This window comes from Protopterus annectens, chromosome 7.part0, assembly GCF_019279795.1.
Source record: "Protopterus annectens isolate FY-2018-M chromosome 7.part0, PAN1.0, whole genome shotgun sequence".
NCBI classification, from domain to species: domain Eukaryota; kingdom Metazoa; phylum Chordata; order Ceratodontiformes; family Protopteridae; genus Protopterus; species Protopterus annectens.
Genome location: NC_056739.1, coordinates 1,520,659,467 through 1,520,675,855, shown reverse-complemented (window position 1 = coordinate 1,520,675,855; position 16,389 = coordinate 1,520,659,467). Strand labels below are relative to the sequence as shown.

Sequence of the window (16,389 nt, the reverse complement as noted above, 5' to 3'; positions counted from 1 at the left end):
GATTCTTTCCATGGCCTTGCAGATAAGCCTGGTTAGGCTTATGGGTCTATAGATCCCAGAGTCAGTTGATGGATCCCCTTTATTCAAGGGAATTACAATTGCTGTTCTCCACTCTGCTGGAACAAAGCCAGTATGCAGGCTATAATTAAAGAGAGTGCCAAGTGGATGCACTAGGTCATGTTTTAGGTCGTTTAGTAAGCAGACTGGGATGTTATCTGGTCCTATAGAGGCCATATTTTTGACTTTGGAGAGTGCAGATTTGACCTGCTCATTGGTGATACTGGGGACTTCTCTGCATAGAAGTCACAGTTTTCTGTGTTAGCAAGGGTTTGAAACTTTTCAAACCATCACTTAAGTAGGCTATAGCTTGTTTTGGAGAAGTTTCATTTTTATTACTCCTGTGGAGGTGTCAGGTCTGATCGTTACTTTGAACGGGACAGATTTATGGTCTGACCTTACCAGGGAGGGCAGAACACAGGGGGTAGTGCAGTGACCCCCCCCCTTATTGGTGAGTACAAAGTCCAGGACATCTGAGCCCCTTGTGGGGTGCAGACTATCTGTTCCATGGCATTTGTCTTAAAGTCCAGGAACCTCAGGGTGATGGAGCTTGTGCTTGTGTACATCGCCCACTTGATAGAAGGATAGTTGACATCTCCCATGACCAAGGTGTTTGGCTGTATAGTGAGTGATTCAAGCAAGTCCAGGTAGGCAGTGTGTTTTGCATGGTTCATAGTGCGGGACTTGTAGCTAGCAATGATGTGGTAGGGTGTTTTACCTATAATTATTTGGGCCTGGAGTAGCTCAAGTGAGTTGTACTGTTCAACCTGTCTAGGGGTGTATTAAGATTTAATGAAGATGAATACACCTCCACTTTTGGTTCTTTCATGCTCATTTTGAGGTCTGAACTTGTGGAAGGTATTATAGCATGGCATGGCTGGGGTGCTCTCTGTGGTCTTGAACCAAGTCTCGGTGACATCAGCATCTTTCAAGATGAGGAGAGTTTCCAGGGAGTGCAATTTCCTGTTTAGACTCTTAGCATTAAGCATCATAACTTTGATTTTGTCTGTAGTGGACTTTTTTTACTTTGGAAGTTTTTTGTTTTGGTATTGCCTAAAAAGGCACTATGTGGGAGGCAAGCATCTTTGCCAGTATTTGAAAGCCTAGAGGAGATAGGTGAAGACCATCTCTGGCAAAGCAGCATGGTCTGTTGACCATGTCTTTCCAGGCTGACAGATACTGGATCTCCCTGGATTGAGACCAGAAACTAAGCCAATTGTTGAAGTCAGTCATTTTTTGCTTATATTGTGGCATCATCCTGGGTGAAAGTAGAATGCTGTTTAGAGCTAGGGACATACCTGCCTGGGACACAATCTGAGAGTTCAGTCATGTCTCTCTTCATATAGTCCATGAAGGTACATCTCAAGTCATTCACCCCAACATGTACTATGACAGAGTCATAACGGTAATTGTTAAGGGACTTAAGTGCGTGCATGATTTGATGGAACCTGGTACTTGACAGGCAGCTGATCATGAACTTCTCCTTGTCCAGCCTGGTGAGGGGGACATCTGTGCGTCTCACTATGGGATCTCCTATGACCAGGACATTTGGTTTTGAGGTGTTCTGCCTTAGGGGCTTATCCACTGAGACACTGGTATGTGTGTTATGTGTAGCAGATTTTAGTCATGCTTTAGTATGTGCGAGTTGTCTGCATTTGGGAGGTCTCTGGTCTTTTAGTAGGTTCTTAGCGAGTACCTCCGCATGTGTGGGTTTATGTGTCATGACCTTATCTTGTGTGAGAGGTGAGGTGTGTGTGTGTGTGTGTGTGTGTGTGTGTGTGTGTGTGTGTGTGTGTGTGTGTGTGGACTGAAAACCTGTTTGATGTCTTGCTTACTGTTAATTGGGAGGATTGATTACAGTTTCATAGTATAGTTACATCTCTCACATACTGTTTTTGCTTGCTGTAGGAGTAAATGGTTGTCAGCATACATGAGACAATTACTACATTGCCTCAGGAAGCCCATATCAATCAGGCTGGCTGGAGAAATGATGGGAAACTGACTGCCCATTGTAGCAGCTTAAACTGTAAGCACTGTTAGGAGGTGGGCAAGTTAGATCAGTTTTTGCTCTAGGGTTAGCAAGGGGACTTATTCTATTGAGGATTAGGGATTAAAAAGCATGGCAATGCTGCTCAGTGCTCAGCTGAGTTGCCTGCAGTGCAGAAGGGAAGCCTGGGAGGGTTCCACTGACTGTTCCTAAGGAGGAAAAAGTTTTATCTAGGCATTTGCATCTATACAGGGTACCGCTAACCCCTGTTGCATGTTGCACAGCTACGAGCAAATGTGACGCTTGACTACAAGAGCATTTAAACAGTTTCAACACAAGCTAACAAAAGGAAGGCCCTACAAAGAGCCTATTCCAGCAATCCTCAACTCAGATGGGTCTTGCGCTACACACTTCTGTCACAGGGGTGAAGGAAGGCCTTCTTAATGTAAGATGGCTGGTTTTAGTGCTCAAGTGATAGCACACAGTCTAGATTCAGATGTCTGAATCTAGCCTGTGCTATTTAAGGCAGAAGTAGCAATGATACAAAGTGCTGAATGAAGCAATCACAGCAACAAAACACAGTAAAAATTAAGCAGCAGTTCAATAAAATACAGTTCACCTGGCCAAAGCGTTCGACACAATTCCCCACTCAAACATAGTAAAAAAGCTACATAAACTAGGAATAAACCTCTATGGCACCCACTGGATTGCCAACTGGCTCACATATAGGATGCAGGAAATCAAAATAGGGGGAAGATACCTCCATAGGGTTCCCCAGGGTTCTGTGCTGGAATCTCTCCTGTTTGGCATCTACTTTTCTGAAGTAAAAGCTTACACCAAAGGTCGCTGGCTGCCTAAGTTTGCAGATGACAAGCTAGGAGCAGTCACTGAATCTCCAAATGGCTTAGTCATCCTGCAGGAAGGTTTATCCAAAATAAATAGTGTCAAAATCATGGACTGAAACTAAATGTCAAATATACATTATTGTAGCCACTGGGAAGTCATCTACCCCAGGGAACTACCACACTGACAATACGCCTCTAAGAGTTGACCCAGTTGTTCAAGATTTTGGAAAGTATGTGGACAGTGATCTAACTTTTGACCAAAGGGTCTATTGTTGTAAGAAGGTCCTTCTACACTGCACAGCTTACAAACAAAGGGATTTTGTCCAGATCTAGGGACATCATTGTCCCCGTATACTTAGCCTTCATTAGTCCAATCATTGAATATAATGCCCCCTTTGGCAAATTATTTGTCCAGACACATGCAACAACTGGAATACAAACAGAGATACCACATTAAAAAGATACAAGGCCTAGACAACATATCCCATATGGACTGACTCAAAGCCTGTCACTATACTTGGTAACCTACGGATTGGTAAGAGGTGACCTGTGTCTGGCATACAAGGTATCCTCCGACCCATTACTGATGGATTTAATGCACATCAACAAGTCAAATGGCATCAGAAATGCTCAGTCTATTGATCTAAACCTCCTCTGCAACATCAACAGAATGGTTTGAAGGGACAGGTATAGCTCACAGGTGATACTGCTGCTATGGAACAGACTCCCCATCCACATCAAAGTTAATCATCTCTGTCTATATTGAAGCACAACTTAGATAAATGGATAGGAAATCGAAAATTTACCCCAGGAATACCTTTGTACTACTAATGGACAGAGGAAGCTCCTAAATGCTTTATGCCTTGCATGGGTCCCCTTAAGTTATCTGTGGTGTGATCCCAGTTATTATCATTAGGAATAATATAAAATTATCAACAATGGGATGTGTAAGGCCAGTCTATAACCAAATGGGACAGGAGCATACCTCTCAACTGTACCAAATTTCTCAGTTGTTACTGGTTTTGAGGTCCAAATAATGGGGTGCCATGATTCTGAAGTGGCACCCCTTAATTTCTGATTTTCCTGGCTATTTTTTCAAACTTTGGCCTTTTGACCTGATGTCATCACATGCACGATTACATCAGCTCCATGCAGGGAATGGTTCTGCTGCCATTGCTTGGTTTTGTTATTGAGAGCGGAGGGAATTTATTCAACTGACAAGTGTGCTGTTATTGAGAGCGGAGGGAATTTATTCAACTTACAGTGTGTGTGTGTGTGTGTGTGGGTGTGCATGCGTGTGTGCGCGTGGGCATGTAATGCCCTACTTAAATATACCCGGTGGCTAGAATGAGTTACTCAGGCTCAAGCCGTGTACCTTGGGTACAGGTAGCAAGAGCTTGAATTCCCTACCCACCACCAGTTGTGAAAGCTATCCAGGTTTTTACCTCATATTTCTGTTCTGTTCTTCATAAAATCTGAGGTTTTCTGGATTATTTGGCAAATCAGTGAAGGACTGAATAAACTCACTAAATAATGGCAGGCATTTGAATTTCAGACTTCATATTCTTCAGAAAATACATGGTAACACAAAACCTTTTATTCTAGCAATTTTCTAAGTTTATAAGATCAATATTTGAAATTTGTCCCTATTTTTGGGGCTGTATTCCCCCAGTATTGACTTTGTCCAAGTTTTTTGTGCCAAGAGGTTGAGAGCTGTGGTGAGAACTGAATTTAATGAATATGCTTGGGGGCTATATTCCCCCATTATTGGTTTTGTCCAGGTGTTTTGTGCTAAGAGGTTGAGAGTTATGGTGAGAACTGAATTCACTGAATATGTTTGGGGGCTGTATTCCCCCATTATTGGCTTTGTCTAGGTGTTTTGTGCTAAGAGGTTGAGAGCTATGGTGAGAACTGAATTCACTAAATAATAGTTTCAGTCGTCTGTCTTTTAGGAAATAGCTGATATGACATGGTGTTATGTTGCTCTGACTGTAGTGCACAGGGTTCTGGGTTCAAGACATGGCAGTGAAATGCATGGTGGTAACACAACAGTTTATTCTAGCAACTTTCCAAGATCATACAAGCAATGTTTACAATGTGTCCCTGGTTTTGGGGCTTTTGTCCCCCCCCCAATAAGTTTTGGCTTTTTCCAGACCAGATTTCTTGTGCTGCAAAGTTGAGAGATACAGTTGAGTGTCGAGTGGAATTTACAAGGAGCTGAGAACTTCAGGGGAAGAAAATTTAGTGCTGCTTATGCTGAGTTACCTTCCATAGTTAATAGCATACAGGTTGAATACTTGCTTTTGGTGCAGAAGGCTGTGAGAGCTAGTCCCACAGTATGTAGATGCATTGCTGATACTGTACTGCATTGTACCTTTTGCTTTTGGCACAATAACTAGTAACTACGAACGTTTGAGATGACTTTTATGATGGAAATGTTCTGAATTGGGCAGTTTTGTCATTACTGGTGCATGTGTTTTATTTCATTGTTTACTGGAAAAATCTTCAAAATAAATTTAAAATGCCCTCTAACAACTGTACTGTATTATACAAGGAATATAATTTAATGCAATCAGGAAGGTGTATCAAATAACACATGAATGCTTCATGTGCAAGGGGCCTATGATTTGAAAACAGACCAAAGTTAATCTTTATTTGCCAGTGGCCAGATGTATTTTCTTAGAATGTGACTTTCAATATTGTTTCAATGAATGTAAGTTTCAAGGGCAGAGAAGTTTTAATGCTAAGTCTATTTTCATTGTGAGACTGCATTGCTTTGTTTAGCAGATGTCTATTAGTGTTTATACTGTAAAATGTAAAATAAAACTTTTAAATGAAATCCAAATCATAGAAGTAAAGCAGTATGCACATTACAGTGTTTATGGTAAATGGGGTGAAATAGCCAAGTAGTGGGACATTGGAATGGCTGCAGGGGGGGAAGGGTTGTATATGGGGAGGCCCCATTCAACCATGATTTTGTGAGGTGGGGAAGGGCAGCAAACTTAAAGACTGTCCCTGGTGGCACAAACTGTAGCTATGCCACTGATCAGTAGGCCATGAAGAATGACTTTTGGAGGTCCTAGCAAACCATAATATTCTTTTGCTAAGATTAGAATATTGCCTACCATTAAATGCCCAACTTTTACCATAAAACCCACATACGGCAAGTCACCGAAAACAAAATCCTAATGTTCATCATCTTCTCCCTTCCCAGTGAACATCATTGCTACACATTTTAAAGAAAATGGTTACCATTTACTACAGGGTCTGGGTCTCTGGGGCCATATTTTGGTTGTCTGTTCTTCAGTTTGCATTTGAAAATTGATATCCCACAATTCCATTGGAGTGGGTGGGGTTGTAATCATGTATGCAAATTGTATGTTAATCAGTGTACTGATTTGTACCTATTTTCATGGGTCTTTGTCCAGATTTTTGATATTCCAGGTTGAGAGGTATAGACAGGCCCACAAGGGCAGCTAACCTAGTACTTATCTAAAAACCTATGAGAGATTTTTAACTGTTGGTCAGAAACAAGAAATTCTATCTGATGAAAAATATTGTGATAAAAGCTATTTGTGTATGCTTTAATTCAGAAGTTTAAAAATACATCTAGTTATAGCAAATGATCAGATCAAGTTTGTCAAGAGACAGTGAAACAGTTTTGAACAGCGGAAAAAAATAAGCTCACTTCTAAAGTTGAAATGTTTTTATGGAATTTTGTACCTTGGTATTCCTGGAACCTGTAATCATATTTATGGTCAAATACTGTGGGCTCTGTTCTTATTGCAGGGATGTCTTCATAGTGTAATGATGAAAAGCTGGAAAAATCAACAGTAGTGAATGGCTTGATATCAAATGAATGAGAGTGGTCATCAAGGTCAGTCAGGTCCATTGAGTTTATCCCAAAGTTCATTGACCATAGTGGCATCTGTGTGTCAACCATTGCTGTTGCTGAAAAAAAAGCAAAAAGAAATGAAGTGTTAACAACAGTTCCACTACATTCATGAAATTTACTGTTTTTAACATCAATTAAAGATTATATTTAAACTATTTCTGTCAAAAATAAAGCCAGTTTCAAGGCACTATTACTTTACAGAAGAGTGTACAATGTGCCAAGGGCATTTTTTGACACAATATTTGCAAAATGAATTCAAGATACACTCTCTTACAGCAATGCAGTAGGTATTAGAAATGTGTCTGGTATGTTACAAATCTGGTCCTTTTTCCTCATTACAACATGCAAATTACTAAAGTATCGATTAAAACTGCTACGTTACATTGTGAGGTAGAGTATAGAATATTGTGTTACAATAAGGCAGGCTAGCAACTAAATGTGTCGTAAGGTGGATTACATGTATGATGACGCAATGTTTGCAGGAAGCGTAGCTTTTTAGAACAGATTGGTTCAGTTGAAATTGTTTGTTACAAATACTCTTGAAACATTAAAAAATTAAATATTTTCTGAATCACTGTGCATGTTAAGTCAACCAGGTTTAAGAAACAATTTCTGTTTTTCAACAGTTAACTTAAAGCTGCAGAATTATGTTTGTTTTTGCAGGGGCTAGCCCCTTTGCATGTAAGTGAGGAATTTGTCATCCACACTCATCCCAAACTTTATTTATTCTTACTCCAAATTGTGTCATTTCAAAGAAACACATAATGCACTTTGTGTATATTTCTGTTTTTGTCTTTCTCATAGCTATAATTTCATGCTGAGAATATTTAAATTTGGGAGCCCTCCTTTTTTTTCCTTTTTCAAGTATTTCTTTTCAGGAATGGTCTGTACATCTGTAACATCAAGGATAGATGTCCTGATATTTATCTTCCAAGCAAATGTGACTTCTGCAGATACAGTGTACCTAGTAGGATACAGGCTGAATGCTGCTACTTTGAGAATGGCCTAATCCTAAAAATACTGGAAAGTAGGAACAGCAGAAAAATTGAGAGAATAGCATCCTCCATGATTTAACCACCATCTTCAGTACTCGGGTAACAACTACCACCTTGATAGTGAAATGGGATAAGGGGACAATTGGGACAGAGTTTTTCTGACAGCAACATGGCAGCCACACAAGGTGGATCTCTGCATCTACCCATCTGGTGCGGTTTTTGCTTGATCATGTCTAGGCCACATCTGTATAAGCGTTATCCCTCCAATAAATGAATTTTCTGCAGTCTCAAGTTGTCAATCTTCCCATCTACAAATACTGTGTCAGCTTTCTGGGTCAATTAACAATGTATTGTAGCCATGGAATCAACATATCATTCTTTCATAGGTTCATAGGTTAGTACTAGGCTAACTGCCCTTTTGGGCCATTTGAAGCCTAGCCAGTTACCCCATTTGAGAATCAAACCCTGCACCTTGTGTCTTTAAGGTAAACACCTTAACCATTATGTCATCCTCCCACCTTTCACCCTTGACAGTGAAACATATAAAATATGGGCAGGTTCATATATTTAATTTCACCTTAAACTTTAATAATGTTTTCTTTCTGGCAGTATGCCATTTGCAAATGTTCAAAACATATGAAAAGCTGCCTTTTGAATGTCTCATTTTGTTTTCTATTTTTCTTTTCCTATACACTAATTCAGCATGTTTATAAATTATTTTACCTGTCTGCTTATATTTAAATGGCAATCTGTTTTATTACAACCAACTTTAGGAATTCTTAGGATTTTTAACACACAAGTCTACAAATCAAGGTCCTGTGTCAAAGTAAAGCCAACAACACCTCAAAAGTAGCTCAAAGCAAATTGGTTATTTGCTTAAATGTTGTTTAACAATGTGTCAAATCTAACATCTCAACAAAAATTTACAATTGACCTGCTTTTCCCTGAAATGGACAGTGTATTAGTGTATTTATTGTGACCACAATGGCATGGGCCAACAGTCCATCCTCACTGGTAATCTGGTATAAACTCAGGCAAATAGTGAGTGTGTTGCCATCCAGTACTGTTGTAATTATCTAGACACATGGATGAAAGCATTTTCATTTTGACATGTTTTATTTGACCATCTTTTACTTTTCTGCATCTCAGTTTATTACAACTGACTTAGTCATTAATATTTAGCAGACAAAACCAAGAAAGTACAGTTTTGTACCTACCATAAATGTAGATGTTCAAGTGTAGACACTGCTGCAGTCATTACACTTGGGCTATCCTGCCATCAGGTGGTTCCCCAGTCAGCCTGAGTTCCAAAGTCTTGGTTCGGCGTCGGTTGCTGTCGCCTCCTCCCTGACGTCAGTGCGACAGGGGTATATAAGATGCAGCTGACGCCATTTTCTTCAGTTTTTCTTGCCCCAGATGTTAGGTGCCCCCAAATAGGTAGGCAATTCAAATTGCTAATAAAACATACATAAGAATAGCAAACAACAACTTTCAATTACCAGCAAATACTCCCCATAGGTAGCAAGGGTAGAAGACATAGGTACGTACCAGCAAGTAAGAGGGGAAGGAGGGAGGGTAACCTGGACTGCAGCAGTGTCTACACTCGAACATCTACATTTATAGTAGGTACAAAACTGTACTATATTCATGTTACACTGCTGCGGTCATTACACTTGGGTAGAATCCCAAAGCTGAGGAAGGGTGGCTGGTTCTATAAGGCATTAGGGGTGGCTATAAGGCCCTGCAGCATTGCAGAGGCGAAGCCATCTCTGGATTTAGAGTATAGAGGCAGATGGTAATGCTTGGTGAAGGTATGCACAGAACTCCATGTTGCTGCTTCCAAAATATCCTTGATAGGTACTCCCCTGAGGTAGGCAGTTGAAGTGGCTGTTGCCCTGGTGGTGTGAGATCTAATGCTGCTAGGTACAGGTTTTCCATGGTGTGTATAGCAGAAACGTATACAATGTCCTATCCATTTTGAAATAGTCTGTTTTGAAATGGCTTTTCCCTGTGGTCCTGCAGCATATGCTACCAATAATTGCTCAGATTTTCTGAAAGCTTTGGTTTTGTCCAAGTAGAAGCGTAACTGCCTGTGAATTTCCAAAGAATGCAGTAGTCTCTCCCCTTTATTCTGTGGTTTTGGATAAAAAGTTGGCAAGTGAATAGTTTGGTTTAGAGACACACAGGATACCACCTTTGGCATAAACGTAGGGTTAGTTCTTAAAGACACCCTGTCCTGGTGGAAAATGAGGAAAGGTTCCACTGCCATTAGTTCCTGTAATTCTGAAACTCTGATGTTATTGCCAGGAGCAGAGCAGTTTTCCAAAAGATAAATTTTAAATATCCGCTGTGTTAGCTGGCTCAAAAGGAGGTAAAGTTAATTTTTCCAAAACAAAGTTGAGGTCCCAAGTTGGAGTAGGTGCTCTACGGGGCGGTCTTATGCTTTTAGCCCCTCTGAGATACTGTTTTAGCAAAGGATTAGAGAAAATTGGTGGATCCGTGTTGTAATGAGCAGAGATGGCAGAGGCGTGGATCTTGATGGATGAAAAGGAGAGGCCTCTGTCCAGCATCTCAGCTAAATATTGTAGTATCTGAGGAATGTTTGGGACAAGAGGGTCAAGGCTGTGAGCCTGGTTCCAGGCACAGAATCTCTTCCATTCATCCGAATAGGCTTTCCTGGTACTAGGCCTTCTGGCCTCCAGAATGACATCCATAACAGCTTTGGAGAGAGGCGTTGCTTGCTTGACTAAGGAATCTTCCATGCAGCTAGGTTTACGGTTTTTAGCTGGCTGTGGAGTATCTGATTGTTGTGCTGAGGCAGCAGATGTGGGATTTGAGGTAAAATCCAGGGTGGTCCTTGTGCTAAGTTTTTTAAGATTGGGTATCAGTGCTGGCGTGGCCAGTCTGGTGCAATCAGGATCATCTTTGGCTCTTCTTGCCTGGCTTTTATGAGTACCTTTGGAAGAAGAGGTAGTGGTGGGAAAGCGTATACTTGTAGGTTTTTCCAGCTGAATGAGAGGGCATCCACTTTCCATGCTTGTGGATGGTAACTCCTTGTGCAGAATTTCTGTAGCTGGAAGTTCATTGGGGATGCAAACAGATCTATGTCCGGGCTCCACCATTTCTGTGTTATCATTCTGAATATTTGTGGCTTCAATTCCCATTCGTGGGGATCCATGATGTTTCTGCTTAAGTAGTCTGCCAGTGTGTTTTTCCTCTCCTGGCAGGAATTGTGCTTGCAGATGAACTTGATAGTTTAGAGCTGTGTTCCACAAGGTCATGGCTTGTCTGCAGAGGGGGTAGGAGTGAGTGCCCCCTTGCTTATGTACCATATAACTGCAGTGTTGTCTGTCTTTAGTAGTAGTTGTCCTGGATGCAGCAGGTCCTTGAAAGCTATAAGGGCATTCTGTACAGCTAGCATCTCTTTTTGATTGATGTGAAGATGCCTTTGTTCTGCGGGCTACTTGCCCTGAATACATTTTCCTGCCATGTGTGCTCCCCAGGCGTAATCCGATGCATCTGTTGTCAGTGTTTGCCTGGCTGTGGGTTGAGTAAAAGGCTGTCCCGTGTTGAGGTGACAAGCTTGAGCCCACCATCGAAACTCCTGTTGAAGGCAAGGAATTAGTGGCATAACTGTTTCCAAACTTTGACAGTGTTGAGACCATACAGGTACCATTGTAGTTTCCTCATATGCAGTCTGGCATATGGAATTAGTAGTATGCAAGATGCCATGTAACCCAAGGCCTGCAGAATATTTCTTGCAGGGAGTTGGGTCTTTGTTGCCATCAATTGAAAGTATTGAGTCAGTTGTCCTTGCTTGTCTGGCGTGAGATAAGCCATCTGGGCCAATGTGTTCAAGCTGGCACCCAGGAATATTATCTCTTGTGAGGGCACTAGATTTGATTTATTTTCATTTACTGTGTACCCCAGGCAACTTAACTTTTTTACAAACGCCAGATGCTTTAGAAGAATGTCCTTGCTCTCTGCTTCAATCAGGCAGTCGTCCAGGTACGGGTAAATTTGAATTCCTTTCTGTCTGCAAAATGCAATTACTGGTGCCAGGCACTTTGTGAAGACCCTGGGCGCAGTAGATAAAGAGCAGTGCAGAGAATTGATAGTGCATTGAACCAGCTATGACTCTGAGGTATCTTCTGCAGTTTTGTCTGATAGGGACATGCAGGTATGCCTCCTTGAGGTCCAAGTTCACGAGCCAAGCTTGCTTGCCCAACATGGGAAGAAGCTGCTGTAATGTCAACATTTTGAATTTCGGAACATCCAAGTAAGTGTTTAGAGAAGAAAGATCCAGAATGGGCCTCCAGGCTTTGTCTTTTCTGGGAACCAGAAAGAGTCTTGAGTAAAATCCTTGTCCTTGTTCCTGTGGTGGTACCTTTTGAATAGCTCTCATGTCCATGAGTGCTGTAATTAGTTTTGGAGCCTCTGCCCATTGATTTGGTGGCAGATCTGGCATTCCTTTTAACCTTGGCCGAGTGTGAAAGTGGAACCTGTAACCTTGAGATACAATACTGAGAACCCATTTGTCTTTGGTGATCATATGCCAATTGTGATAGAAAAGTGCCAGTTTTCCTCCCAAGGGGGCTGCCAAGAGAGAGCTGTTTGGCAGCTGTAGGGAGAAGTCATTGGAACTGCTTTTTATATGCTTGGGGCCTGTCTTCCCCTTCTTTCTGGCCTGATGCACCCCATTGTCAAGGCCTGTAAGGACCTTGTGGTTGACCTCTACCTCTTGGACGTCTGTAACTGCCCCATTGAGGTCTGTCTGTAACTGGAAAGGTCCAATTCTTTGTTGGCCAATTTCTGCTAAATCGAGGAGGCTGAACCTGTAAGAAATCCTTCACTGTTTGCACAGATTTTGCCTTGTCCTCCATTTTCTTTAATACCTCTTCTGCCTTAACTTCAAATAACACATCCTGCTGTAAAGGTGCATCCAGTAATTTTACTATAACATGATCTGGTAACGTATGTTCTTTTAACCAAGCATGTCTTCTAATGACAGAGCCTGTAACTACTGCTCTGCAGGAGGCCTCTAAAGAATCAAAACCACATTGCAAAGTATGTTTTCCCACTTGATAAACGCACAACGAAAAACAAACTTATAAAAATCCAAACAAAGTGAAAACAGACCGTTCAGTTAGGGCACGGACTATTTAATTAAATAGTCTGTGCCCTAACTGAACGGTCTTTCACTTTGTTTGGATTTTTATATGTTTTCCCACTTGTTCAGCAGCATGCAATAAATCGTGCATTTCTTTAAAATTAGGAGGATCTGAATCTGGAAGCATTTTTTGTTTCAACTGAGACATCAAAAATTGCTGATATTTTAGCATGTGAAACTGGCAATTTAAGGCTCTCATTGCTAAAGTTGCAGACGTATATACTTTCTTTCCCCATCTGTCTAATGCTCTGGAATCTCTGTCAGAGGGAACTGGATTCTTTGCTGATGAGGCCTTAACCCCTTTGGGTCCCTGAGAAATAGTTTCAGGGTCAGCAACAGGGCTTTTATACAGACATTTGTGAGAGTCAGGGACTCAGTAGTATTTGTCAGGTTTAACTGGAGCTGGAGGTAAGGAATCAGGATTTAAGCTGGATTCAGTATACACATCATCCACAATACCTAACACTGGCGGAATAGCAAGGGGTCTGTGTTGAGGTAATAAAAGGAAGTCTCTGAGCCTTTTCTTGGATTCTGAGTAATCCTGGCCTTCCCACTGGAAATGCTCCCCCATGGTATGTAAGGTTTCCCCAAAGGAGTAATGCTCAGGCGGAGAGGCTGATGGAATTGATTCCTCAGCATCAGAATCCTCATAAGGGGGTAAAGAATATCCTAGGTCTGAGGATGAATCTGAAGAAATGGACACCTGGTCGGATGAGTCATAGTCTGCATCCTGTCTAGGCCTTTTATCAGGAGGGGGGTGGGACCCCCTGATCAGAGTGATTAGGTCTTCGGCCATTTTGAGCATTTGTTTCTTAGACATGGAGGCTTGTCCTGGAGAATGCTGTATTTGTTTCTTTGTTTTTAAAGGAGGCTTAGACTTAGCAGAGAGTTTAATGCTTAAATGAGTTGGTCTGAAGACACCCTCTGAAGTTATGGGTTGCTCAGCTACTCCGGATCCCTCTGTAGGGTTAGTTTCGGAAGGCTGAAAAACTTGTGTGTCTGAAGGTCCAGCCATCTCCACATGGGAGTCAGAGGCGGCCTGTGGTTCTGCAGAAGCGGTCATCAGGGGCTGCGAAGGCGCCTCGCTGAAAACTGGAGAACCGGCGACTGGCCTAGAAGAGGCTTCGTCGTCAGTTTTAGGCCTCAGATGCCTGTCCTTGTCTTTGTGCTTTTTATGAATTCCGGTCGTCAGAAGTTCCGATGGCATAGTGTAATTGAATTTTCTGCCAAAATAATGTCGGGCAAAATCAAACCGACGTTTAATAGTGCGCTTGTTAAACCTAGCACAAAACCGACAACCAGTGACGTCGTGGTCTGGGCCTACGCATGGGATACAATAAGAATGGAAATCCTTATGACGTATTTGCTTCGCACAAGAAATACAGTTATTAACTTTTACTGACATCGGTCTGAGGCAAGAAAAAGTTTCCCCAACAGGGTACTTAGCTTTGTAGAAGACTTTGGTTCTGGATTCGGAATGAATACCTCAAGAGTCGGCCGACTAGCACTTGCGAACCGCTTTTGCTTCGGGCACTGCGTGCAAGTAAGACTGAAGAAAATGGCGTCGGCTGCATCTTGTATACCCCTGTCGCACTGAAGTCAGGGAGGAGGCAACAGCAACTGATGCCGGGCCAAGACTTTGGAACTTAGGCCAACTGGGGAACTGCCTGACGGCAGGATAACCCAAATGTAATGACTGCAGCAGTGTAACACGATGAACATCTACCAATTCTTTTCCCCTTGTCATTTTTATACTGAACAACTAAACCCCAGAAGCCAAAGCTTTGATTGCTTAATTTGAGACTTTATAGTAGCCTTCTAGTGGTCAGATACTACACATAATATACAAGTTATAAATAGCTCACAAGTAGAAACTAACTCTCTCTTTTGTAACACTTTTATTTTATTCATACCAGTCTGCCCTTTAATAGGTATTATCATACTTAAGATGTGATATAAAATTATTCCGAAAAATAACAAATAAATTAGCAGTATTATTTGGTTCATATTCTAAGCACAAAGGTGAAAACAAGTCTTTATGGCAGTTAATTATTTGCTGGATAGTCTAAGCACAGAGGTGAAAACATGCCTTACCTGTTGTTTACATTATGTGTTACACCGTACATGCCCTTTCTTTAATAACTATTAATTATAATCAACTTTTCCCTTTACTGAAAGAAAGGTTTACATGATATGCTAACATTTCAAGCTATTTAACATCTATGCACAAGTGCTAATTATGTAGTAAATATCCTATCCAACTAAGGGTGTGGGAGAGAAAGAGCAGCTGATGGGGACATCTTGGAAGCATTCTTCAGTATACCAATATGCATGATATAGTATGGTAGAAGGCCTGGTTAATGCATATATCTCATACTTCCGTGGGGTGAGCTGAAGGGGCAGAAGTTGGATATCAAACATTAGACCACAGGTTAGTTACCTGTCTACAACTTCAATGACAGGAGTCCATTACAGCAAAATTTTACAACAGGGTTATCCTCCGAGTTTCTCCTGGAATATGAGGCATATACCACCATAACATTTATGGGCTGACTGGAGCATTCTACATTTCCATCTTATGGTAATTTACTTTGAGGGGATTATCAGAAGGGTATGTTAAAGTCATTCATCCCTCACAGGTTTAAAGTCATCCAGAATTACTGTTAGCTGAGAGCGTGTTGCTCCAAATGTTCTTATGTAAAATTTCATCTCCTCCAGTAAGGGCTCAAAGATTCACACTCACAGTAGATCTGCTCTTAGGTTCCTAAAATATCTTTTCAATAACTAAGACTAGTTCTACAGAAGAAATGGAACTGATTGTCAGGAGAACAAAAGACCCAATGCAGCATCTTCCAAGCAAATAATTTCCAGATGGGGTGAGGAGGTGAAGTTACCAGCACTGCAGCTGCTAATATTTGGACTTTGTGTTTCTCAATAAGATAAAAGTTCTTTCAGAAAATAGTGACTTTCTCAAAGATTCTTCTGAGTACTGTCTGGCTCTGTGGGACAGGGAGAAAAAGCCTTGAGTGTGACCCTGGTGACACGAGTTCTTGAAGTGGTCTGAGTGCCCAAGGAGACATCTTGCAGGGGAAGTGAAAGCCTGATGCTAGTTTACCCATCCTGCAGGAAGGCAGTGTGGGAGACCTACTGCCTGGCCTGAGGTTCAATGGAGGATAAATATTTTAGTAATTCTTTGCAGGCAGCATTGAGCCGCATATGTATGTGTGTGTACACATATATATATATTTATTTATATATATATATATATATATATATACACACATATATACGTATATATATACATGTATATATATATATATGTATATATATACATGTATATATGTATATATACATCTATGTATGTGTATATGTACATATACATCTATATATGTATATGTACATATACATCTATATATGTATATGTACATATACATCTATAT

The 16,389-nt window shown here is 41.2% G+C and overlaps 1 protein-coding gene across 1 annotated transcript in view; it reads right to left on the bottom strand.

Annotated features, from left to right (window-relative positions):
* Positions 1 to 16,389, bottom strand: part of PPARG (peroxisome proliferator activated receptor gamma) — a 688,549-nt gene that overhangs the window by 319,337 nt on the left and 352,823 nt on the right. The window contains exon 2 of the mRNA XM_044078056.1: positions 6,613 to 6,840. Within this exon, the coding sequence (XP_043933991.1) occupies positions 6,613 to 6,832 (220 nt within the window). The 5' untranslated portion in view covers positions 6,833 to 6,840. The remainder of the gene's footprint in view (positions 1 to 6,612; positions 6,841 to 16,389) is intronic.